This window comes from Eptesicus fuscus, chromosome 9 (genome assembly GCF_027574615.1).
Source record: "Eptesicus fuscus isolate TK198812 chromosome 9, DD_ASM_mEF_20220401, whole genome shotgun sequence".
NCBI lineage: Eukaryota > Metazoa > Chordata > Mammalia > Chiroptera > Vespertilionidae > Eptesicus > Eptesicus fuscus.
In genome coordinates this window covers 17,372,295-17,397,244 of record NC_072481.1, presented here as the reverse complement: position 1 = coordinate 17,397,244, position 24,950 = coordinate 17,372,295, and the positions used below count along the sequence as shown (strand labels likewise).

At 49.5% G+C, this 24,950-nt stretch overlaps 1 protein-coding gene across 1 annotated transcript; it reads right to left on the bottom strand.

Annotated features, from left to right (window-relative positions):
- Nucleotides 1-6,366: 6,366 nt before the first annotated feature.
- SESN2 (sestrin 2) lies at nucleotides 6,367-24,312 on the bottom strand. Its single transcript, XM_008147990.3, has 10 exons — nucleotides 23,729-24,312; nucleotides 15,643-15,708; nucleotides 13,550-13,747; nucleotides 12,979-13,161; nucleotides 12,657-12,869; nucleotides 11,792-11,942; nucleotides 11,175-11,293; nucleotides 10,706-10,896; nucleotides 8,937-9,081; nucleotides 6,367-8,117 (listed from the first exon to the last, which is right to left on the bottom strand). The coding sequence occupies exons 1-10, from the start codon at nucleotides 23,840-23,842 to the stop codon at nucleotides 8,031-8,033; spliced, it is 1,467 nt and encodes a 488-aa protein (XP_008146212.2). The 5' UTR covers nucleotides 23,843-24,312; the 3' UTR covers nucleotides 6,367-8,030.
- Between the last annotated feature and the right edge of the window lie 638 nt (nucleotides 24,313-24,950).

Here is a 24,950-nt window from a genome sequence, read left to right as displayed (position 1 = left end):
CTTTTGTCTGCCTCCCAATTGAGAAAGCCAGTCACGTACTCAGTTGCCAGCCCTCTCCATGTGAGCGCCTCCGTACCTCTGCCTTTATTTCCGCAGCTCTTCTGAGTCTCAGTGTGCTTTTCTCTTTCCTTCTAGTTGTAGAATTTCCACTCAGCCAGCCTTCCTGTGGTTCTGGATGATGTCCGTTTTGTCTTTTAGTTGTAGTTTTGAAGTTGTTGTGCTCGGCAGCGGTTCAGTTGTTTACCTATGCCGCCATCTTGGTTTCTCCAAATCTAACCTATCTTTAAGTCCTATCTGAAATGCCACGGCTTCTAGGAGACTTCCCTGGCTTCTCCAGTCCAGAGATTTATCTTTGAAGTCAATGTTAATTCTGCATATTAATATTTTTAAATATTTTTATTGATTTCAGAGAGGAAGGGAGAGAGAGATAGAAACATCAATGATGGGAGAGAATCACTGATCGGCTGCCTCCTGCCTACTGGGGATCGACCCTGCAACCCAGGCATGTGCCCTGGATTGGAATCAAACCTGGGACCCTTCAGTCTGCAGGCTGACGCTCTATCCACTGAGCCAAACCATCTAGGGCTGCATATTAATATTTAAAAACCCTCAATAAACAAGTATAGTGTTTTCAGTTTATGAAATGCTTTCAGCCCATTATCTCATCTGATTCCCATTTAAAAAAAATGTTTTTATTGATTTATTCTTCCCATTTTAAAGTTGGGGAAAATAAGGCTCAGGAAGGAAAGAAACTTACCTAAATCCTATAGCCACAGATTGAAACAGAGCCCAGGTTAGTACCTGGGCCTCCAATGCTCCTTCCCGTATACTGCAGTAGAGGGGTGGGTAGAAATAGCACTAGCCAACATGTCTAGAACCCCTGCTGCTTTACTTGGGAAATTCCTGGGAAAGTATTAATATTGCTAGACTTCATCAGCCACAGCTGTACAATGGGTAAATCCTGCCTGCCTATGTCCCAGGGTTGTGGACAGGATTGCCTAGAATAGTCCCTGGATAATAAACAAGTGATCAATGAACATTTATTGCAATTAAAAAGCATTTATTGAACACTTACTCTTGGACTACGGTAGACACTGGGGATACAACAGTGAACAGAGAGTCAGGTAAGAAAGAATGAAGATAATGACAGGTGCTAAAGAGAAGAGAAATGGGAGGGAGTGGAGCTAGATTGAGAAACAAGGATCCTGTCAGGACTCTGATGAGATTATATTAAAGTGAGAACTTAAGATTTAGACAGAGCTAGCCCCACACAGGTCTGGAGAAGAACATTCCAGGTTGTGGGAATGCTATGTTATCTTGCATTTCACAAATCCCATTTCACAGGTGTGGAAACTGAGGTTTTTAGTCTAAGAAGACAACATTGACCCAATCCCGATCTTCCACCAAAGGGAGGAAGTAAATTAAACAGGGTCTCTGTAAGCATTTGATCCTGACAACAATAATTTTGTATGGTAATGTTCCCATTTTGTAGATGAGGAAATTAAAGAAAAGTATCAAAGGTCATATACTTGGTTCTGTTTATTTATACTCTGCCTCATTCCAGATGGACTTGCATTCAGATTTGAGACTCATCTGTCTGGTTCCAAAGTCCAAGCTTTTTCCCGAGACCAACACCAGACTGACACAGTGTCTGAGAGCTGGCGACACAACAGACAACCAGCAGGGAAAGACAGCCAGAGCAGAGGCCAAGTCCAAAGCATGCGGAGGCTGTTGTTCCTGGAACACCGCTGCCAGGACCCAGCACTAGACCAGGTATCCCGGTGGATATAAACATATATTCCACACTTTTTTTTTTTTAATCCTCACCTGAGAATATTTTTCCATTGATTTTTTAGAAAGAGTGGAAGAGAGGGAAAGACAGAGAGAAACATTGATGTGAGAGAAACACATCCATTGGTTGCCTCCTGCACGCGCCCTGACCAGAGCCTGGGCCAGCGAGGAGCCTGCAATTGAGGTACATGTCCTTGACCAGAACTGAACCCAGGACCCTTCAGTCCGCAGGCCGATGCTCTATCCACTGAGCCAAACCGGATAGGGCTCCACAACTAATTTATTTGCTCAGCCCCTAGTACATGCCAGTCCTGCTCTAGGGTCTGGAGATACTTGCTAAACAAAGACCTCTGCTTTCCACGGGCTTGCAATCGAATGGGGAGAGATGAGTGAGCCACACAAATAATTATAATATTAGACAGAAAGAAATGTCTTGGAAACACAGATGCAATTGGTAAGCTTAGGTCAAAGGAGGTAGATGTATGCTCTGGGAGAACCCTCTTTGGATGAGAGGACTTTTGAATCCAGGTTCAATTATGCCCACCTATAAAATGGAGATAATAGATCATAATGGGCTCTACTGTATAGGGCTGTTGTGAGGATTAAATGAGGTCATGAGGTCATGGCTGAGAAGTACCTAGTGGAGTACTTGGCACATAATAAGTCCTAAATAAGCCCTATTACTTTGTCTACTTCTTCTTCTAATAAATATTATCTGTTGTCTCAGTCAGTCTGGGCTGCTATAACAAAAATACCTTGGAGTGAGTGTCTTAAACAACAGAAATTTATTTCTCACAGTTCTGGAGACTGAAAAGTCCAAGGTCAAGGTATCAGCCAATTGGTTCCTGATAAGAGCCCTTGTCTTGGTTATGTCCTCACATGGCAGGGAGCCAGAGGGAGGGAGACAGAAGGGGAGGGGGGACATCTCTTCGCTCTCTTCTTATAAGGGCCTTATTCCCATTATGAGAGTTTCATGATCATGCCCTAGTCACCTCGCAAAGGCCCCACCTCCAAACACCAGCACACAGGGATTTGGGGTTACAACATATGAATTGGAGGGGGACATGAACATTCAGTTCATAACATCTATTTTGTAATAACCAACAAAATTTCCTTTGAAGACTTTTCACTGCCCAAAGGATAAAGTCCAAAATTCTTAACAGGCCCTGCAAGGCCATGCCAGATCTGCCTTGGGCTTCCTCCTTAGCCTCGCCCTTTCTCACATTCTCTCTGCTCCCTCTGTCCCCATCAGGCTGCCTTCTCCTCCTGCCTCCCATCTTCTCCCATGCTGCTTCCTCTGCTGGACTTTGTTCCACACTTCTCTCTTCCCTCCCGTCCTGTCTTAATTTTTAGGTCCAGGGTATTTCTCTGGGAACTCTCACTCTGAATGTGGGGTCTCCCCATACTGTATCTCTCATAGCTCCCTGTGCTTCTTATTCTCCCAGGACTCACCACAAGTTTTTGTGTGATGTTCATCTTTCCCACTGGACTTTAAGGCCCAGGAGGGCCAGGACTATGTGTGTCTCGTTCACTGCTATACTGCCAGCATCTAGCAGCGTCTGGCACAAAACAAGCACTCGATAATGTTGACATGAACAAAGAAAAGGGGTTCCTTCTTGACATGTGAGTTTAGCTACTCAGAATTGGGACTGAAGCTCATGGCTCCCCGCAGCTGGAACCAACAGTGAGGTCAGAGAGGTGACTCAGACACAAGGGGGAGAATTTCTGCTGCTATAACCAGCTGAGCCATGGTTTTTCTCAGGACCAGGGCCATCACACACAGGCTGACTTGAGAGAACAGGAGCATTCAGGCAGTACATTTAACCTCCCCAGAGAGGGGAAGTGATTTGCCCAAGGTCTCCAGTCATGAGCGTGGGGATGGCCTTTCCAGCATTGCAGCTGTTGCCTCCAACCTCAGGAAGAGAAGTAAAGACAGGAAGTTGTAGGGCTGACGCAGAGTGGTGACAAACTATGAAGAGGATCTGAAGGTCCAGGTGTGGCCTCAAGCAAGTCATTTCCCCTCTCTGGTCTGTATTTTCACCATCTGTAATAGGAGTGTCTTAGGTCAAGTACCTTGGTAAGCAGACTCTGAGATGGAAATTTGTATACAGGGGGTGTACTGGGGGTCAATGTCATAGGACAGTGGGAGACAGGGCTGGACAGAAGAAATGGGGCTGCAATGGTGGCCTCGGCTGATCCTGAAGGGAGCATTAGAGCTGGGAAAATCCTTCAGAGATGTTCCAATGGAGGTAAAGGGGCCAGGCCTTTGTATACTCCTGTCCCTCCACTCAGTCATTGGAGGCAGACTTCCTGAAGGGGCATAACCATGAGCTAGGCAGCCAGAGAGGGCCTCCCCTGAGGCTTTTCCTGGTTGAGTGGGGGAGGGGGAAGGGATGAGAGACAGTCTGGGATGCTCACCACAGCATCCATTAGAGGAATGTAGTTTTCCAACTGTTCCATGGAGCCCTTGGGTTCCAAGGTGCTTCATTGGGTGGGAGACTGCTCTTCTTGGGTGTGTTTTAGTTTCTGCAAAAGTCCAACGTATTTCATTGGAAGAAAAAGCTCTGCTGTTGGGTTGTAAATGCTCTTAAAGCACCTTGTATTTCTCCTTGGAGGTGCCGATCACAATTACATAATTAGTTGTGTCATGATCTCATGTCTGTCTCCTGCACTAGACAGTAAATGCCGAGGGAGCAGGAACCGTGCCTGTTTTGTCCACTGTTCTGTGTCCAGGACTTTTACATCTTGTGCGCACAACATCTACTGAATGAAAGCATGGTCTGGGCATCAGCACACCAGGGACCAATTTCTGAGCTCTACCTCCAACCACTGGTCCTTTAAGAGATTCTGAAGCACAAAAAGTGTGTGAACCCCAGGTCTTCATTCCACTTTGCCCTCGGGCTCTGACGAATGTGTGAAACCTGCTGGAGGGACTTACTCTCAGCAGGCCTCAATCCAAGCATGGCTTCAAAGGCCACACAAACCATCAAGCCACCAGCAGCCTTCCAGACTCCAACCTGCGGACATGTGCCCAGGACTTGGATTTCGGGCTGCAGAAGACGGAAACAAACTCACTAGATCCAATCTTGGGCCAAGACTTTTCAATCCCACATGCAAATGGACTTGAACATGGTTTTTAAAAATGCAGATTGAGGGCAAAGGGAGTTTGGGGACAGAAGTGATGCTCTGGAATGAGACGGACAAGGGTCCAAATCCTACTTCATTTCTGTGACGTTGGGCAGACATCTGAGTACTAAATGGCTCACTGGTGCTGGGTGCTAGGTACCTGAACTGTTAGGTGTTTTCATGCATGCATGATTTAGTTCACACAACCCTCCTCTGGCTCTAGGTATTAACTCCATTGCCTAGATAAGGAACTTGAGGCGGAAGAATGGAAGTAACTTGCTTATGATCAGACATTACATGCCAAAGCTGGAACTTGACCCCAGGTCAGTCTGTTAAGTTGGTATTCCCTAGACTCTCCCTTGAAGTTCCTTTTCTATAAAATGGGAACACCACTCCTTTCTTCCAGGGCTGTAGAGATTAAATCTGAATACATCTGACAACAGTCACTCAGCAGTGCTACCTGGAAATGAAAATGCCGTTTTCATGGGAGAGGAAACTTGAGGCAGTTGATTGACACCCCTCGCTGCATCCCCTTGCCCCAGCATAAGTGACTGAGTCAGGACGAGATCCAAGTTTTTACTCCAGATCTGATTTCCTCTTTCACATTCTCTTAAATGACTGTAGAAGGAGGAACAAATGTGAGAACACTGTGAACATTAAAAGGGCAGAAGGAAAGGGGAACATGAAGTCAGTCAGGGAAGGCTTCCTGGAGGAGGCCATTTTCATGTTTGAAGGCAAGTGGGGAGGACAGCAGGAGAGGGCTTAACTCTTAGTCATGATGCGATTACCTAAGCTTACTGAAGTTCCCTGTGCCCAGAGTTCAAAAGCTACTAAATGGCACTGGCACAGCCTGGGGTTAGGGAGAGTCACATCTATCTCCTTATGCCCAGTTCTATCTCCTTGGTGCTAGAGAGGGAAGGATGAGAAGCAGATAAGCATAATGTGGTGGGGAGGGGACAGAAGGGGAGCCCCCAGAGATTCTCCAACAGCCCGCCTCTGCCACAGGGGGAGCCTAATAGTGGGAAAAATAGGAAGGTTAAATGCCCAGGCCTTAGGGTCAAGCAGACCCCAGCTGGAATCGGGCTTCACCACTTACTAGCTACATGGTCTCAGCAATGTCACTTTACCTCTGTCCCAATTCCCTTGCATATTCAGAGAAATGGCCTCCAAGTACCCAGTCAAGGGCTTAGTGAAAAAAACAAAAAACAAAAACAAAAACACATGCCCATTGTCTTTCCATAGTGCCTGGCCTGCTACAAATGGGTGAAAGGACTAGATACCGAAGGTACCGAAGTTTCAATGCCAACCACTCCCAATCTTGCAGTCACTGGGCACAAGTGCCCAGTAGGGTTGGGGCTAGCAGGTCAAGTCCATGATGCAATCACAGCTTCCTGCTAAGAGGTGAACCATGACCCTTAGGAAATAGAAAAATAGCCCATTAACAAGCAGTACAAAACAAAACCTCGGTGAACTTTTATTTCTCATTACACAGAACTGGTAGCAAAGCCAAAGACTTCTGCACTTGAACACTGAATACCCCTCCCCATCCACGCACAGAACATTTACCGACATCATGTCCTCCTAGACTCCAAACCCAGGCTGGGGCCTCTCCCCTCCTGCCCAGCTTCACTGCAGGGAGGGCTGTGAGGTCTGAGGGTGCCAGTCGCTTCCCATGCCTGCATGGGTATGAAATGCGGCACACTGACCAGGCTCCTTTCCTGCCCCACCCCAGCGAGGAGGGTCAGAAGCAAGCAGCAGCTTGGCCCTTGCCTTTCCTCAGTCACCTCCTCACCGGTCAGAGAGGAGGCACACACTGCTGGAAGGAGGGCAAGGGAAGTCGTAATTCACAGCTTGTTTGCTATAGAAGTCAGTCCTTGGCTGCTGAGGAGAGGGGACAGAATCTGGGTGGTCCTTGGAAGGCAGCCAGGAGACTGACTGCAAGAGGGGGAGTCCCCGGAGGACCTTCAAAATCCTGCACGATGTGCAGTTCACTGCTGGCAGGTTGGCCTGAGAAACCCAGAGTGAAGACTCAGGCATGAAAAGTATCCCCTCCCCTTAGTCTGAAACGGAGGAAATCGGGGTCAAGGAGGTTTGGCAACATAGCCATGGTCACCTGGCCAGGGGCAGGGCCCGAACAACCCTGGGGTCTCCGAGCTCTCCCACTGCGCCATGTGCCACCTAGAAAGGATCGAGTTTTTGGCAAATATCTGCAGTAGAGCTCAGGACACAGGAGCGGTGCAGGCTCCGGGGGGAACAGATTGCCCCCGTCCTCCTGCTCACACCTTTAGAGGTGAGGCCCTGGAGAGGTTTGGACTTCATCCATAAAGGACCAAAATACAGAGAATTTATAACCTAATACTCCCTACACTTCAAAAGGCAAAGTGACCAACAAAGCTACTCAAATTCTCTAGAGATCATCTACTTTTTGGATGTGCTTGGTCTCTCTCCTGGGGCCTCACACCACCAGGTGTGGGAGAAAAGGGTGGAAGGTCAGAGGAGATCAAAGCAAATGAAACAGGATTGGGGCCACCAGGAAACAAGGGGCCTTCAGGCTGCCCAACTGAACAGGTTTTTGGGGAGCCGGATGCACAGACCAGCTGTGACCCTGACTTTCACATTGACGGGTTAATGGCAGGTGAGAGGTAATGGAATTGGAATGATGGAGGAAAAGGAAAGCTGCTTGGAGTGTCAGTCCCTGGAGGTGTTCACCCCTCTCCCTCAGGGGCCAGCCGGGGACCATTCCAGTCCAGGAAGGCCACAGTGCTTGTGGTGGGCCCAACCTGGAGGTACATAAATCCGCACTCAGCCCATCTTACTTCCTGTGCCTTCTGCCTCTGGGTTCCGGGGTAGGAAGAGGGCATGGCCCCTGGGGATCTGCTAGTCCTCTTCCAGCTCCCAGGGCCAGAGCTGAGATCCCAGAGATCCTGTCCATTCCAGTGAGAAACTGTAGGGTGTGGCTTGGGGGCTGCACCTCACACAAAAGCCCACCCCCAGAGTGTGGCGGGTGGGCGTGGGACAGAAAGGGATCGGGTCTGTCTCCAGACAGAAAAGTTCTTGCAGAGAGGAGGATGCCTCGAGAGTTAGCTGCTCCGGGCCCAGGTCCTGTGTGGGAGTCAGGTCATGTAGCGGGTGATGGCACGGAGGGCATAGAGCAGGGCGGCTTGCATGCGGGCCTCCAGGAGCAGCAAGTTCACGTGGACCTGGGGCACAGAAGAGGGCTTGTCATCAAATGATGTCCGTCCTCGCCATCCCCATCCCTCCCACATTGCCGCCATCCCTGACCACTCATCTCATCCTTCTATTTCCTAAGGCTCTGAGCGATTTGGGGCAAGGACTGCTCAGGAATTTCAAGCAAATTCATCTTTGTTGTGACTAATCTCTTTATCCCCCAAAGCTAAAGTAAGAGCTACCACTGAGCACCTGTTTGGGATTGGAGATTTACATTCATTTTCCCATCTCATCCTCCCAGCAATCAAAATGCAGGTACCGTACTTTCTGGCGTATAAGACGACTGGGTGTATAAGATTTTCCTGGGTTAAAAAGTCGTTTTATACACCGGAAAATAAGGTATATTGGGCTATATTGATGGGATTAGATATAATGGATTAGATATATTGGACTACCGTATTTTCTGGCGTATAAAATGACTTTTTAACCCAGGAAAATCTTATACGCCCAGTCATCTTATACGTCGGAAAGTACAGTAGTGTTTATTCCCATTGTCAAAATAAAAAAGCTTGAGGAGGCAGAGTAACTCGCCCAAGGTTCTACTTCTACTGAGTGACAGTGTTATGATTTCAACCCAGATCCTGCTGGCTGCCATGGAGGACCCTGCAAAGCACATTCCCATCTTATGGGTGAATCAGTCTAAAATCACTTCATGGAGTAGTACTTAAACTCAGTACAATACACCCAGGTATCCTACCTGGCAGGACAGACTCAGTCTGGGGTAACTCATTGGGTCGACCCCTTGCCCTCTCCACTGGCCAGGCTTACCCAGTTCCACCCTGCCTCCGTACCTTCTCTGAGTGGCGGAAGTGCCTCCAGAAGAGTCTGTACATTCTCCGGGTGGTCTTCTCCGGGTAGCAGGCCACTGTCTTGATATAGACCTTGAGGTTCCGCTCCAGGAGCTGGTTCACCTCCCCGTAGTCATAGTCGTCATACCTAATGAAAAGGCCCAACAGCATCACTCACCCTCAGCTTCCAGAACTAGCTCCTCTCTTCCAGCCCCACCCTATGAAAGAAGGAACAGAGAGCAGCAAGAAAAGGCAGAAGGGGGGAAGCAACTAGAAGCTTGGTTCCTCTTAGAAAAATAGCTGATGTCATATATCACAGACCAAGGAATGAATAGAGAATAAGCATGCTTTATTTGGTATCAACTATGTACCATGTGAACATATACTCAAGGAATCCTTAAAACTACTGTACACTACTGTATACAAAACTATTACATACAGTATACTATATTCATCAGCCTCATTTTATAGATGAAACTGAGATTCAGAGAAGTAAAGTCACTTGTCCTAGGCCACACAGGTGGGAACGGGATCCAAACCCAGCTCTACCTGGCTCCAAGTCATATTTACTACTTTGCAGTAAAGGCCATGGAAGTTGGGACAGGAGGTGAGTGCAAGTATTTACCCTGGAGAAGGAAAGTGGGAAGGGCAAAGGGGAGCTGGTACTCATGTTAGAGATGGGCAAACTAAGGCCCGGAGAAGACAATTAAGTTGTTCAAGTCAAAGAGCTGGTTGTGAGCAGTCTAGAAGCTACTTTATCATTCGCCAGTCCTGTGAGCCAGTGAGTCATCTCAAATCCGTGTGGATGGGAAAGACTGATTAAAAACTGGAAGACAGAGTCAGGAGACAAAGGTACCAGATCAGGGATCATGTTGGAGAATGGAGGATCCTGGGCCTGAGAGCTGGGCAGGAGCTAGCCTGTGCCTAGCCATCCTTGGTCTCCTCTGAGTTAGAAACCTGACAATGACCAGCGGGATGGCAGCCAATTAGGTACAGCTCAGCTCACCCAGTGAAATGTGATTCACAGTTAGGAATACATGGAAACTCACATGTATGCCCTTTTAAAAACTGGGGGATTTTTTTTTTTTTATGCTTGAACTAAACTGTTAAATGAGAAAAGTGAGAAAAGAATCATGGTTCACTAAAATATGCTCATGTCTGATTAAGTAAAATAAGTGACACATACGCAAGAAAATATTGTTTTCATAAAATTATATGTATTTTTGGTTATTTGTGCATGGAAAACAGACAGGAAGGAAATACTTGACAAGAAGAAGAAAGGATGGTTATCATGTATAGTTTTTATTCTTTTTGCTATATATTTTTTAAATGAAATTATAATTTCAACTATACAAAACCAACTACGTAAGAAAGAAAAGAAGCAATATAGAAAAATGTCACAGCCCAGCCTGCGTGGATCAGTGATGAGCATCGACATATGAACCAGGTCATGGTTTGATTCCTGGTCAGTGAGGGGCGTGCAGGAGGCAGCCGATCAATAATTCTTTCTCATCACTGGTATTTCTCCCTCTCTCAGATTATATATATACAGTTATCTCTATGGAGTGGGATTAAAGTGTTTCATTTATAAGGTTCAAACAGTAAGCACATTTATTATCTTTTGTAATCAGCAAAGAAAAAATCTGCTTTGAAAAATAGCATAGGCAGGAAGAAAGGAAAAAAAAAAAACAAAACAGAAAAAGGAAACCACTGTGAGTGCAGACTGAGGACTTGCAGTGCACACACGTCCTGGATGAGGAACGTGTGCTTACCTGATGCCGAAGACGCAGTGGATGTAGTTCCAGATGGCCCTGCGGAGCATGGAGGTGTCCACTCCGCTGTGCATGGCCATGGTGTTGTAGGTGAGGCTATAGGCTGCCTGGAACTTCTCATCTAGCAGCTGCCCACCCTCCGGGTAAAGCCTCTGGATCAGGGAGTAGCCATGGTCTTCCCAGGTATAATCCTGAGAAACGTGGGAAGGGGTCAATAAATGGCCCAAGGCTGGCCGGGGAGACCCCATCCTCTGGAGCACACCTCCCCACCCCACAAATCTAAGCTACTGCTTAGTCTGGGCCGGAGAAGCCAAGAGGGATGCACTTAGGGCACAGATGGGTCCCTTCATGATCCAGGGTCTCCCACTTCCCTCAAGGGAGAGAAGGTACCCAACTCTAATCACTCAAATCATCCACCACCCCTTGACTGTAAATCAGGAGCAATGCCAAGATCAGTGGGAGAGCCCACCTGGGCACGGAAGGTAGGAGGCGCCTGAGTCCCTCGCCGGGTGAAGTCCTCATATCCGAAAGTGGGGTCTTCTACGAAGCACAGCATGTCTGGGTGTGGCGAGGACTCCAGGATGTCAGCTGAGAATATCAGAAAGAGATCACAGTGAGGCCAAGGCACGGAGCACAGCGATCTTCACTCCCGAGTAATCATCAGTGTGGGGCCAGGCAACGCCGGGTCTAAGGCCAGAGAAAGGCCCTCCCTCCAGTGAGTGGAACCAGGATTCCAACGGGAGGAGGCGAACCAGGCCCGGGGCGGAGGCCCCAGTAGTAACAACAGGCACAGCAGTAGTAGTTATTTATGGAGCCACGCGTCCTGGGCCGGGCTCCGTGTGAAGAGCTTTGCTTTTCTTGTTCCGTTTACCCTGCACATCAGTCCTTTACGTGTGAGGAGACAGGCCCGAGGCAGGAAGTGGCTTATTAGTGGTCACTCCGACAGGAAGCCTAACACAGGCCAGATTCAAACTCAGGTCTGACCCCAAAATACAAGAGATGCAGTACACAGAGGTGCCTACTCCTCAACAGAGATGGCAGAAGAAGGGGGCAGGCCCTGGAACCTGGACGCCTGTGATCCCGTACCCGAGGGGGTCACCAGCAGGCTCTCCGACTTCTCCAGCTCGAAGCGGCTCTCCATCTCTTCCTGAGACGCTCCCTCATCCCGCAACAGGCTCTCCTGCAGCTGCCTCATGCGTTCCATCAAAGCCTCCACGTCGCGGGCAGCCTCGAAGCCCTGCAGGGGGCACCCACAGATGACCATCTACTCCGCTCTCGGCCACCCCAAGAAATTCCACACTTCTTTCCCACATGCCAGGCCTTTCTGAACGGGCAGCTCATGGTCTATGCTTCCCCAAGGGAAGTTTAAGAAGCTACAGAATCAGCCCTGGCCCAGCTAGCTCATTTGGTTAGAGTGTCACCCTGATACACCAAGGTTGTGGGTCTGACCCCCGGTCAGGGTACATACAAGAATCAACCAATGAATGCATAAATAAGTGAGACAACAAATAGATGTTCCTCTCTCTCTGTCTCAAATCAAGCAATAATTAAAAAAACACTAAACTACAGAACAGACATGTCTTCTCTGAGCATCAACTGCCCTCACAGGTAAGGGACTTGTAAAATACCTGTATTTTCGTATTAAAACGAACAAGGCCACCTTACAGAATAAGAAACAAACTTTGTATTTTGAAAGTGGTAAAACCCAGGAGACTTTAAGTCTTGGAGCGACATGTTGAGGGGCCAGTGACATGGTTATTTCACCTAGTCCTCACAACTCATTATGAAGTAGTGGTCTTTATCCTCACTGTAGAGATGAGGAAGTGGAACTTCAAAGTCAAATAACTTCTCCAAGGCTTATCACTGTGAGGCAGTGAAGCAGTGGCTTCTGTCCAGGGCTGACAGGCCATGCCAGCTTCCTCTCCCACCCAAACCCGGGCCAGTGACTTACCCCAGAACTGTTCAGTGAGTCTCTGCTGGGGGGGCTGCTTTGCTCGCTGGGGGGTGAAGGTGCCTGGGGTACCGGGCTGCCCTCCGGGTCCCCCTCAGGGAGGATGCCACAGCCAAACACGAAGGAGGCCAGTGAGTGACAGTGGGTGAGCAGGACCAGGGCCTGGATGAGCTCAGCCAGGGACCAGCTATGCTCACCCGTCTTCAGCAAGGCCTGGAGAGGAAAGAAGGCCAGACGTGCTCGGTGCTGCCCCCGGGCTAGCTGCCATACCCCAGCCCGGCCCCTGTGCTGCCTCGGGGACCTGCCTCTCTGCCCGCTGTACCTGGATGTGCTCCTTGGTGATGAGCCACGGGCGATGTGCCAGCAACTTGTTGATCTCATTAAGCTTGCGCAACTTCTTAGGGGCCCGGTGGAGGCCAAGCAGCCACTCAGGGTCACCGCCAGTCTGCAGAAACTCGGCCATGTGGGAGCCCACCAGGTAGGAACACTGGTGGCGGGCAGCAGCCTAGGGAGGTAAGGGCACATACAGCAGCGTGAGCCTAGGTCCTGCTGTTCTTTCTGTGCCCTATTCAGCGTGAGTACCCCATGGAAGGTGACACCGTAGACCTCACTGTTGCCTGAGAGGCAGGAAATTTGGGTTCTCACCCCAGCTCTGCCACTGGCTTGTGACCTTGGGCAGGTCATTGACTCCTTTATGCCTCAGTCTCCCAAGCTGTGGAGCAGGCACTAAAGATGCCTCTTTTCTAAAATTCTATAGTCAAATAAAGCCAGGGCTTTCCTCTCCTCCTCCTCATCTATGGAATCAGTTCAGAAAGTGCCCAGCAAAGAGATTTGCGGACTGAATCCCCAGCCATGTGGCCACCCCCAGGAGAGTCAGGGTCAGACAGGCTCACCATGATGGCAATGTAGTGGCGCCAGGAGCTGGCCAGGGGCCCATCTGTGTGCAGCAGTAGGTAGTGCAGGCGCCAGAATCTGCTAAGGTAGTCGGGGTGCAGGCCCATCACCACTGCCAGGTTGTCCACACGCCCACAGGACATCAGTGCCTCCAGCCCCAGGTTCTGCTCGAGGCTTTCAGCTCCCTCCTGTAGGACCTGCCAAGCAAAGGTGAGGAGAGGATGGGTTCCCCTCCCGTCCTTCCCCCCAAAGAGACCAACACATTCATTACAGTGGGATTATAATAGCAAGAAACTGAAAACAACCATGTCCCAAAAGAGAATAAGAGAGAAAAAGGTATTTCATTAAGTGATCAAATACTTACCAGATACCTTATATAATAATAACCAAAACTTTTATAATGCTTACAAGGTGCCAAGCACTGTTGGAGCACTTTATATGTATTTACTCATTTAATTCTTACAAGTATTGAGATAATTCTATTCTCCATTTTCAGATAGAAAAACTCAGGCACAGAGATGAAAATACAGTTTTACGGCCTTCATGGAGCTCCTGTTTTAACAGTGCAAAACCGTACGGCCCTGGGAAGTGGGTGCAAAATAGCTGACACTTCCCGAGTGCTGTCTCCATGGCAGGGCTGAGTTTACAGCGTCCCCTGCATTATCTCATTGATTTCCCCCCATTCTCTTGTGAGGTGAATACTACTTTCCCTCCACTGACAGATGAGGAAATCAAGGCCCAGAGAGGTTTCATTCCTTGCTCAAGGTTACAGATCTAGTAAATGACAAAACCAGGATTCAAATCCAGATTAACTAACCCCAAAGCCTATTTCTTTTCTTTATTATAAAAGAGGAGTGGTTCTTTCTTTTTGGATTTCTGAGAAAAAGAGAGAGGGAGAGAGAGAGGGAGAGAGAGAGAGAAAGAGAGAGAAAGGATCATCAATAATGAGAGAGAATCATTGATCAGCTGCCTCCCACACGCCCCCCACTGGGGATTGAGCCCACAACCCAGGCATGTGCCCTTGACTGCAATTGAACCTGGGACCCCTCAGTCTGCAGGCCAACACTCTATCCACTAAGCCAAACTGGCTAGGGCAGGAGTGGTTATTTCTAAATGAAAATATAAAATACAAGCGCAACACTTGAGCTTCATGTTCTGGGCTGCAGACATGAATAACTAGCTAGTGGGTGTTTATTTTCCATTTACAAAGGGTGAAGGGAACTGGGGGCTTAGACATTTGTTAACAGTTCATTAACTACTTGGCCTACATGTTTAGGAGAGAAAAGAGGACAAGGAAACAAACAGTTGTTTCCAAAGAAAAAGAAGAATACTATTATTTAAAATTGTTCTGTGCATGTGCTTTGAGGGCACCCCACACACCAACTCCACACTAGAATGTCAGTTCCATGATGGCAAGGATCTTTGTCTGTCTTATTATCTGTGGTATCCCCAGCACCCAGGACAGTACCTGACACAGATTAATCATCCAATAGCTATGTGTTAAAAACATGAAAAAAAAAAAGAATGGATGATCTGACTCAGTAAATGAAAGAGGTCTCTGTTGTAGTGAGAAAACAGAACAAAACAATAAACTCCCCCCAAAAACATGCTGTAAACTATGACCTTGGTTCTGTATGGAAAAAAACAAAAACAAAAAAAACCCGCCAGAAAACAATGGCAAATGGTTAAGTAACACTGATTACTTCGCAGGGCAGAAGGAGATTCTGAAACATTGGAAACATTTTTTATAATGAACATATACTTCTGAAGTAAAATAAAACTTTAATATATGCACAGTCAAGAATGAGAAGATAAACACAGATGGTTCTATCTTCTTGAGGAAAAGCAGGCCTTGTTCTGGGAATCAAAAGTTTGTTCATTACCTAGCTGCGTTATTACAACTGTCTCTCTTTGAGCCCGTTTCTTCCCAGCAAAATGGGGTTAATTTGCCTGCTTCCTAGAGCTGTTCTATAGGTTAAATGAGTCAGGAACCTGAAGGGATAGTTTCAAAACTATTTCAAGAGACACCAACTCAGTGTTCCACGTCCCTTCTTCCCAGCGACCAATAATTCCCAACCCCTTCCAAGCTCACCTCCTCCACTGGGATGAAGGCGCTGGGTCCTCGAGGGCCTCCCCGAGCCCACCTCATCCTCTGCTCCTAGAAGGGAACACATCATGGTTAGTTGGAGGTGAGAGAGGACTAAAAGGAAAGTGCTCTCTCTAGTTTTCTCTTCCTACCCAAGGGGCTACAGTGAACTTTGAAAACCTCCTTTCTGGTGCAACCTGCATAGAGGAGTCATGTGGGAGATATACACCTGTTTGGTGGGTGGAGAGAGAGCAAACAAGAGAGGGCTCGCCCCACAGGCTTAGCTCTTCAGAAACTGGGCAGGGACTGGGGAGCCCCAGTACTGGGCAGGGAGGGCCTGGGAAAGGGGAATACACAGCCACCATACTGCACATCTCCAGGAGACCACCTTCCTGGCAGCCCTGGAGAATCCATACAAGAACCCCCTCATTTACATCCTGAAGCCAGGTTACCTTAGATTCCCAGGATGCAGCTGCAGTCTCTCTCAAATTGTCATTTCTTCATCCCTCCTGCCATCACCACCTCATAGACCGCTACCATCTCTTGTCTGGACTACCAACCACAGCCTCACCAATGGTCTCCCTGCCCCATCCTACCCATTCCTCTACCAAATTAACAAAAAAATAATGAATAAAACATGCCCCCTGAGCACCAACTCTAGGAGCAGGAGCAGATTTCGTGAGTACGTGACCTTGGTGGTTTCTAAAGAGGGCAACCTTTCTACAGCCAGAGTAAACTTTATGTGCAAATCTGATCAACTGGCTTAAAACTCTGCCTCCGCTCCCTTAGCCTTTGAGATAAATGAGAGGGACGCAGGCCCACTGTCCTCCCACTCGTCATTCCTTTTGCAGAGCTAACTTTCACAGTCTTCCAGGGCCTGGGAAACTTCTTTCAGACCCTCCTGTGTGACCCCACAATTCCCAGTGTTTTGCTTCTGAAAACATTGTCTTCTGCTTGTCTGAATGAGGTCTCCCTACTGCCACGTCACATTTTGTGGAGAGCGGGGCCAGGTCATTCATACTAGCTATGAATTAGGAACACAAAGAAAGCACAGAGGCTTCAAGAGAATCAGCACAGGGCATGCATGGCTGACAGTAGCAGCTCTTCTGACATGCATGTATGTATTGGAGCTTCTTTGGAAACCACCAATGATGTACTCACTAAATCTGCTCCCAGTCCTAGAGGTGAGGTTCACAGAGGGTGTTTTACTTATTCATTTGTTTTAATAACTGCAAGGGGTCTCTCAGCACTGGCCTGCAGACTGAAGGGTCCTGGGTATGATTCCAGTCAAGGGCATGTACCTCGGTTGCAGGCTCAGACCCCAGCCCTGATCGGGGTGCGTGTGGGAGGCAACCAATTGATGTGTCTCTCACATCAAAAGTTTCTCTCTCTCTGTCTCTCCCCCTCCCCTTCACTCTCTCTAAAACTCAATGGAAAAATATCGAGTGAGGATTTTAAAAAAAGAAGAGAGAGAGAGAGAGAGAGAGAGAGAGTTTACCCGAAGCAGTTATACCTCCACTGGACAGAAACAGAAATAACTCTCCCCATCTCATTAAAATCCAGACTTATTACCAATGGACCTACCTGTCCAGGAACTAAATATTATAACTGCACCTTCCTTCTCAGATGGCAACCCGCCCTGAGGAAGGCAGAGTCTGGGGCTCTGAAAGAGGACAAAGGAAAGAACAATGGGACCTGGAAGTTCCCGATGTGAATAATTCAGCCACTAACTTGCTGTGTGCCTCTGAGAAAGGAACCTAAACTCTCTGGGCCTTAAGCTGGGACAAAGAAGAGAGTTGGGCTGATTACTCAGGTCCCTTTCAGCCCACACTTCTGGGAGCTACCAGGCCAGGCAGGTCCAAGTCTAGCATAGAAACCACCAGAAGCCCCAAGCACTCCTGTTCCAGCTTCCCCTCCTCCCTCACCAAAGAGAAAAAGCCTAACAGCTCTGTGTGGGAGATAAGAATTGCTGACTCCACAAAAAGGGCCTCCCCCTCAGGGGATGTGAGGACAGAGAGAAAACCACAGCCAGGTGGGGTGGGGCAGGGCAGGGTGGAACTGGGGTTTGGGGGCTGGGGGCAGAGAGGGCCCACTAGAGTGCTAGCAAGGTACAGGGAACAGCCTTGGTAGTCCCATTTCACTCTAAGGTCTGCCCCATGAGCTGTCAAGGAAAGGAACCTGTGGGTCTTAAGTGATAAGTCTGGATCCAACAACGTTTTCAGCCCTGATGATGAGGATGATGGAAATGGAGTACAGGAAGAGACAGGGGCTCCAATGACATCTCCACCATCTGCTGCCTACGTGAGCCTCAGTTTCCTCAACAAATAATGGGGCTAATATACCTACTTTTACTGGGGAGTCATAAGGATTTAATGAGATAATGCTCTTACCTCAGTACCTCTATCACAGTAAGCACTTAATAGAAATCAGCTATCATTAACCTCGTTGTTTTTTCAAACAATGGCATCTCAACCCTAGCAGTACTTTAGAATCCATTTGAAAGCTTTTAAAAAAATACCTGTGCGCCCTAGCCGGTTTGGCTCAGTGAATAAATATCAGCCTCTGAGCCAAAGGGTCCCGGTTTGATTCTGGTAAAGGGCACGTACCTTGGTTGCAGGCTCCTTTCCGGCTAGGACCCAGGCCTGGTGCATGCAGGAGGCAACCAATAGATGTGTTTCTCTCACATCAGTGTTTCTCTCTGTCTTTCCCTCTCTCTTCCACTCTCTCTAAAAATCAATGGAAAAATATCCTCAGGTGAAGATCAACAACAACAACAACAACAACAACAATATATATATATGCAAGGCCCCACCTCCAACAATTCTAATTTAATTGGGTGGGCACAGCATAGTTTATAGCCAGGGTGTGTAAGGCAGTGGGCTAAGAGCTTTCCAGGTGGAGCCAAAATTAATCTGTGCATTCAACAAATGTTTTTGATGACTACATTTCAGGTAGCAACAGTACAGGAGTAAAAAGACAAAGTCTCAGCCTTCACAGAATTTACAATCTAATAGAGAAAAGCAAATAAACAAATTACGAGGATTTCAAATCATAAATTATATGAAGTAAATTAAATAAAGCAATGACGGGGGGGGGGGTGGTGATATGCAATATTGTAGGCTGAGTAGACAGAGAAAACCACTGAGCCAGGACGAGGTAACTTTTGAGTTGATATCTAAATATCAAATATCTAAATGAATTGATTAGGCAGCAGGGCCAGCATTCCATTCAGAGAGAACAGAAATTGCAAAGCTCTGAAGGTAAGACCAAGTAGATTCTAACCGGGAGCTGATAGCAGGAATGCTTCTCTGACCTTGACACCCAGAACTTCAGAGAGGAAGCAGACAGGGCAGGAGATGCCAAGAGATGATGCCTCCAAATTAGCTCTCCCCTATTCCCTGAGACAGGAAGTCAATAATAATAATGGTAGATAACAACCGTGATTACCATTGGCTAAGCATGTATGTCACATGCACTTTAAGGCAGGAACTACTACTACTAGGGTGCCTATTCTACAGATGAGGAGTAAGGCTCAGAGAAATAGTCACCTTTAGACACTCAGCCAAGGAGCTAGCCAAGTTGGGATCCAAACCAGGTTTCTTCAACAGCAGACACTATTCCCATTCTCTAAACTTCTCAAGGTCTCAACAGCCCCAAGGCTTTGCATCTGGGGTTCACCAGGGTTGAGGAGCTCCTTCTCCCTGCCCACATCCCCAGAAATCCAGTACCCCCAATCACAGCACCTGTCATACTGCGTCGTTTCTTACCTTGAGGGTGCACACTGGAACTAGTTCCCTGTTCTTAACCCCAGTGTCTAGCACAGAGCAGTCCAACAGAACTTTTGGCAATGAAGGAATAGTCTATCTGCATGCCAAAGATGGTAGCCCCTAGCCATGGGGGCTGAGCATTTTGAAATGTCACTAGTGCAACTAAAAACTGAATTTTAATTTTTAAAACAATTATCAAAATTTAAATAGCCACATGTGGCTAAGGGCTACCATATTAGACAGTGCAGTTTCAGCACACATGCTAAAGGCAGGATCCCCCCACCCCCAAGTTATAGATTAAAGAACGGAAACCAAAGGGCCAGGTGACCTACCAAAGTAACACAGCTAGTACGGGCAGAGGGAAGATCAACGGTTACTGTTCCTATAGTTCCAACTGAGGGGGTCCCTCAGGGCAGCAAGAACACTAACCAGTCAGCCCTCTGGGTGGCCACTCAACAGGAGGGTTTCAGGCAAGTTTTGAAAAGAGGATAACCACCTCAGAGCCCAGTGCCTGGCTCCTAATTTAAGTGCTTGCTAAAGGTTAGTTGTTATATTAGCTTAGGCACTTGTATACAGTTTCCATCTAATCTTCATCAGTTTTGGCGTGGGGGTGGGGGTCTCTATTTTGCACTTGAGGAAAGATTAAGGTTTCAAGGTTAAGTACCAGATGACAAGTGGCCAATCTGAGATTTAAACTCAGCCTCTCGGAGTCGCCCCAGCCTTTATTCCTGGTATCCTATGCACAGCTTGCAACCCCAGGACTCAGCTACAGACACCTGCGAAGTCACTCTGCCAGCTGGGAAAGGGCAGAGACTACCCCACCCTCACCCCTACTCCCTCCCCCACCCCGTGAGCAGCTGTGGTCTGCTGAACTCAGATACATGCCTGGGTTTACACCTGAGGGATACATAGCCAAGCAGCCTCTGACCAGCCTTGGGGGAGGGGAGTGTGCGTGGTGCCTCAAACTTACCCTGGGGGGGCGGGGACTAGGCTAAGGGCTTTACACATCTGATCTGGCTGATTTCTCCCAACCATGTGGAGGGAAACAGGTCCTATTATCCCTTCTTCAGAGACAGCTCATGGAAGCTCTTTCTGAGTCCTGGTCCAGACAAGCACAGCTCAGATCGAACTTCAAAGCCTGCACAGTTCACAAGGGTCAGCTCAGCCAAGAGGGGCAAACAGTTACAAGCACTCACTAGGTGCTAAGAACAGTGCTGGGGATGTGGCCTATGCAGTGTTTCTAGCCCAGCAAGGGCAAGAGACAAGAAATGCCCGATTATACAACTGTCACACTGTAATTGGGATTAAAAGCTCCTACAAAGGAGAAGGGGGCCTGGGAGAGGATATGCAGAGGGGCCTTATCTATTGAGGGCGGGGGGGGGGGGGGGGGGGGGAGGCGTCCCAGAGGAAATGATGTTTGAGGAAGTGATTCTTGAGCCTAATAGGGCTCTGAACACATACTACCAATACCAGAGTGAAGTGTCTAACGACATAAACCCCTTGAAAGGGTGTGTGAAGTGATGGCAGTTGAGGGGACCATACATGTGGGTCTCCCCTTGGACCCTGGGCTACCAGGCTTTGTAAGTTCCGCACCTTGCTGTCTTCTAAGGAATCCACTTAACGCAGACATCCTCCCAAGGTCCTCTTTAAGAGAAAATATGTAGAAAGGGTTCAGACATCACCCACTTGCCCCTCTCAGACCGGTGGCTTCTTCCATCGAAAGGCCACTCCCCCGTAGCTGGCCCAGACCACTTCCCAGGCACTGTCCCTAAGAGGCATGGACCAACTCTCACCTCAGGCAGGAGGGACACCCTCAAACACACCCCGTGAGATACTCTGGGGAGAAGAGATATAAATGGACGATGGCCACATCCTAACAGGAGCCAGCATTTCTGACCAGGTTACTGTGTTCCAGGTACTGTGCTTTGGCCTTCGTGTTCTCAGCCAGTTCTCCCAACAATCCCTCAGAGATACTAGCAAATCTGAAAGGAAGATGCCGATCTGAGAAGTGATCACTTGGCCACGTTCACACAGCTAGTGAGTGGGAGGGCTAGTACATGAACTCAGAGCTCTGCCCAGGTGCTCTTATTTTTATTATTACTATTTCTAAGCCTCACCTGAGGATATGCTTAGAGAGAGGGAGAGGGAGAGAAAAATGGATCGGTTGCCGTCCATACATGCCCTGAGATCGAACCCGCCACCCAGGTATGTGCTCAACCAACTGAGCCACTCGGGCCGGGCTAGGTGCTCTTAATAAATATTACAGCCTGGCTGGTGTGGCTCAGTAGGTTGAGCATCGTCCTGTGCCCTGAAAGGTTGCCGGTTGATTCCCAGTCAGAGCACATACCTGGGTGGCGGGTTTGATCTTGTCAGGGCACATACAGAAGGCAGCCATTGATGTTTCTCTCTCCCCCTAAAAAATCAATTAAAAGATCTTAAAAAAAAAAAAATTACACCAGGTTCTTAAATAACATTGTTTGTGTATATCAATTAGCCTATGGTAAGGTTAGTTTCCTTATGCATCATTTTGCATAAAGTCACAGAACCTATAGACCATGTTAAATGAGGACTTACTGTATTTCCATTTTTAAAAAAATATATATTTTATTGATTTTTTACAGAGAGGAAAGGAGAGGGACAGAGAGCTAGAAACATCGATGAGAGAGAAACATCGACCAGCTGCCTCTTGCACACCCCCTACCGGGGATATGCCCGCAACTAATGTACATGCCTTGACCGGAATCGAACCCGGGACCTTTCAGTCCGCAGACCGATGCTCTATCCACTGAGCCAAACCGGTTTAGGCTGTATTTCCATTTTTTAAAAACATATTTTTATTTATTTCAGAGAGGAAGGGAAAGGGGGAGAGAGACAGAAACATCAATGATGAGCGAGAATCATTGATACCAGGCATGTGCCCTGACCGGGAATCAAACTGCGACCTCCTGGTTCATAGGTCGATGCTCAACCACTGAGCCATGCTGGCAGGGCTGTATTTCCACTTTTTCACAAAGAAGGAAACAGATTGGGTGGAATGGCTTGGTCTGAGTCACACAGCTGAGAATGGGCAGAAGCAGGTTTTATTCCTCCACCTGTGGCTCCTAGACCGTGGTGGGGACGGGTAAACAGAGTAACAGGACACAAACCATCCACTGTTGGAGCCAGAAACCACGATGCTCAGAGAAGCCCAGCCGTTTCCCCAGGATCAGCATTGAGTACTAGGAGTGTCTGTCTCCCCACCGCAGTAACACATTGTGCCACTCTCCAGGCCAGGAAACTAAAGAAACAAAACTCCCTGCAGGGCCAAGCTCATTCGGGAATCCTGGAGACACCCAGGCCAAAAAAATGAGCTACTCTGTGGTGTCAGTGAAGAAAGCGCCTCCATAGTCCCTCCTGGACCTCAATTTTCTCATCCTGTAAAATGGGACTACAGTAGAGCTCACACTAGTATTTTGCTAGTTCAGTCCGGAGGACTCAGAGAAAAGGCAAAACCCGAGCCTGGAATCCAATAGGTGCTCTATGCGATACCCATTATCGAGGGTGGTGGTGAGGGTGGGGGCCGGGGGGCAGGGGAGGCGAACTGTCAGATCAGGCCCAGCCTTACTCCCAGCCTCCCCGCAAAGGGAGTCCCTGCGAAGCAAACTTCTGAGACCTCAGACCCCTTGGCAGGGCACAGCCTAACCCGCGCTTGATGCGGGAGCGATGGCCAGGGTTTTCGCCTTCTCCCCGGAGCTTTGGCCGCCGCCGCCGCCGCCGCCGCGTACCCGGTAGCCGGCCAAGGCCCGGAAGCAACTGCGCCCCCTTCCAAATTGGGGTGCAGGTGGGGCGGGGGACGAGGTCAACCTTCGTTGGCCCGTCCCAGACGCCCCATTCCCCGCGCCGGGGGACCGGAGCGGGAACGCATCCTACCTAGAAAGAGGCGTCCGCCCGCCGGCCCGGCCCGGAGCAGGGAGCCGTCGGGAGGGGGCGGGGAGGAGGAGGGGTCGGGCCGCGGCGGCGGAGATTTGCCCGGACTTGACGACTCCCACGACCAGAGCCCAAACCCCAGGCAACCTCGAGAAGGCTGTCCTTTCATTGGCCAGGAGTCCGCGGGAGCCCAGGAGGGCTCCGCAACCCCGGGGGAAGGGGAGGGGCGAGGAGGGTCGAGGTTGCCAGTTGATGCAACCCCACTCCAGGTTTACGCGCTCCACTCCTCCTTCCCGAGCCGGGGGTGGAGGAAACGAGGGGGGAGGGGGGCCTGCGCACCGACTCAGCCCAGGCTAGCCCGAAGCTCGGACGAGGCTCGGGGTTCAAGGGAAAAGTGGCGCGGCTCGGCCGCTGCTTACCTCTCCGGCCCCCGGGCTGCCGCTGCCGCCGCCGCCGCCGCCGCCGCCGCCGCCCCGGGAGAACGGCAGGTAGCCCTTCAGCTCCGTGCGGCATTCAGAGTCCGCCACGATCATGGTGTGCGCCGGGACCCGGGCACCGGAGGGGTTTGTGGCCGGACGCACTCAGGAAGCCGGGACCGGGGGCCGCAGGGGAGGTTCTAGAACCCGGGGTGTCTCTCGGGGCTCCAGAACGCTCCCAGAGTCCAGGAACGGCCGCTGCCTCGCTGGACTCTCCTCGCGTCCGGCTCCTGGAGCGGCGAATGGACTCGGGAGCCTGGGGTTGGCCGCGGCGCGCGGGCTTTCACGGCCTGGGGTGCCCCTGAAGTCCGCAGTGGCGAGGGCTGCTGGCGGACGCGGCGCTGCTCGGCATCCCCGCCGCGGAACTGCCAGCGCTCGCAGGGCTCTGACACCAGCAGCGCCTCCAGCCCGCTGCGGTCCCCGGGGGAGGGCGGGGACACAAAAGCCCCACGCCGCAGCCAATCAGATGCCTGTTTCCTAGGGAGGCGGGGCGACACCCTCCTCAGGAGCCGACTGCTCAGCCAATCCGCGCCGGGGAGCGCCCAGGAACTCTGGGAGCTGTAGTCAGCCCCTGCGCGAATGCTGCAAACTTTTGCAAAAGGGGTTTAGTCAGATTGTTGACAATACCGGACGAGAGTGACAGCCCGGAGAGTCATTACAGCTGCGTGATGAAACGGGACTTCACCGGGGCTGGGCCGTGGAGCCAGGTGTGAAATCCCTCCCAAGTACGTTCTTCAGCTTTTCAGTTCCTGGAGGGACTGGTTTAGGGTTCGGAGAGGTGGTGCTAATTATAGAGCCAGGTCTGGGCACACCCCGGTGCCCCTGGTCTCCGGGGAGGGCTCCGCCCTTAAAATGTATCAGACACAGAGAATCCACCTTATTTGTAGAGTCTCTGGGAAAGCCTTCATTCTTTGAAATGTCCTTGGCAACCCCCAGTCTAACTTCAGTCCCTATTGCCGCAGGTGTCCCCCTACTGCTCCTTTGAGTCTCGGGTCCTTTTTCCATCCCTGCCACCCGTTTCTAGAAACTTTGCGATAAGGCGGTCCACTGGATCTTTTCTCACCTCTCTGGCCACTCCTTCTCTGACTCCTCAATCCTGCCACCCCTGGAACGTGGATGTTTCCCTAGTTTGTTTTTATCCCTCATCTATCCAGACTGCTCTCCG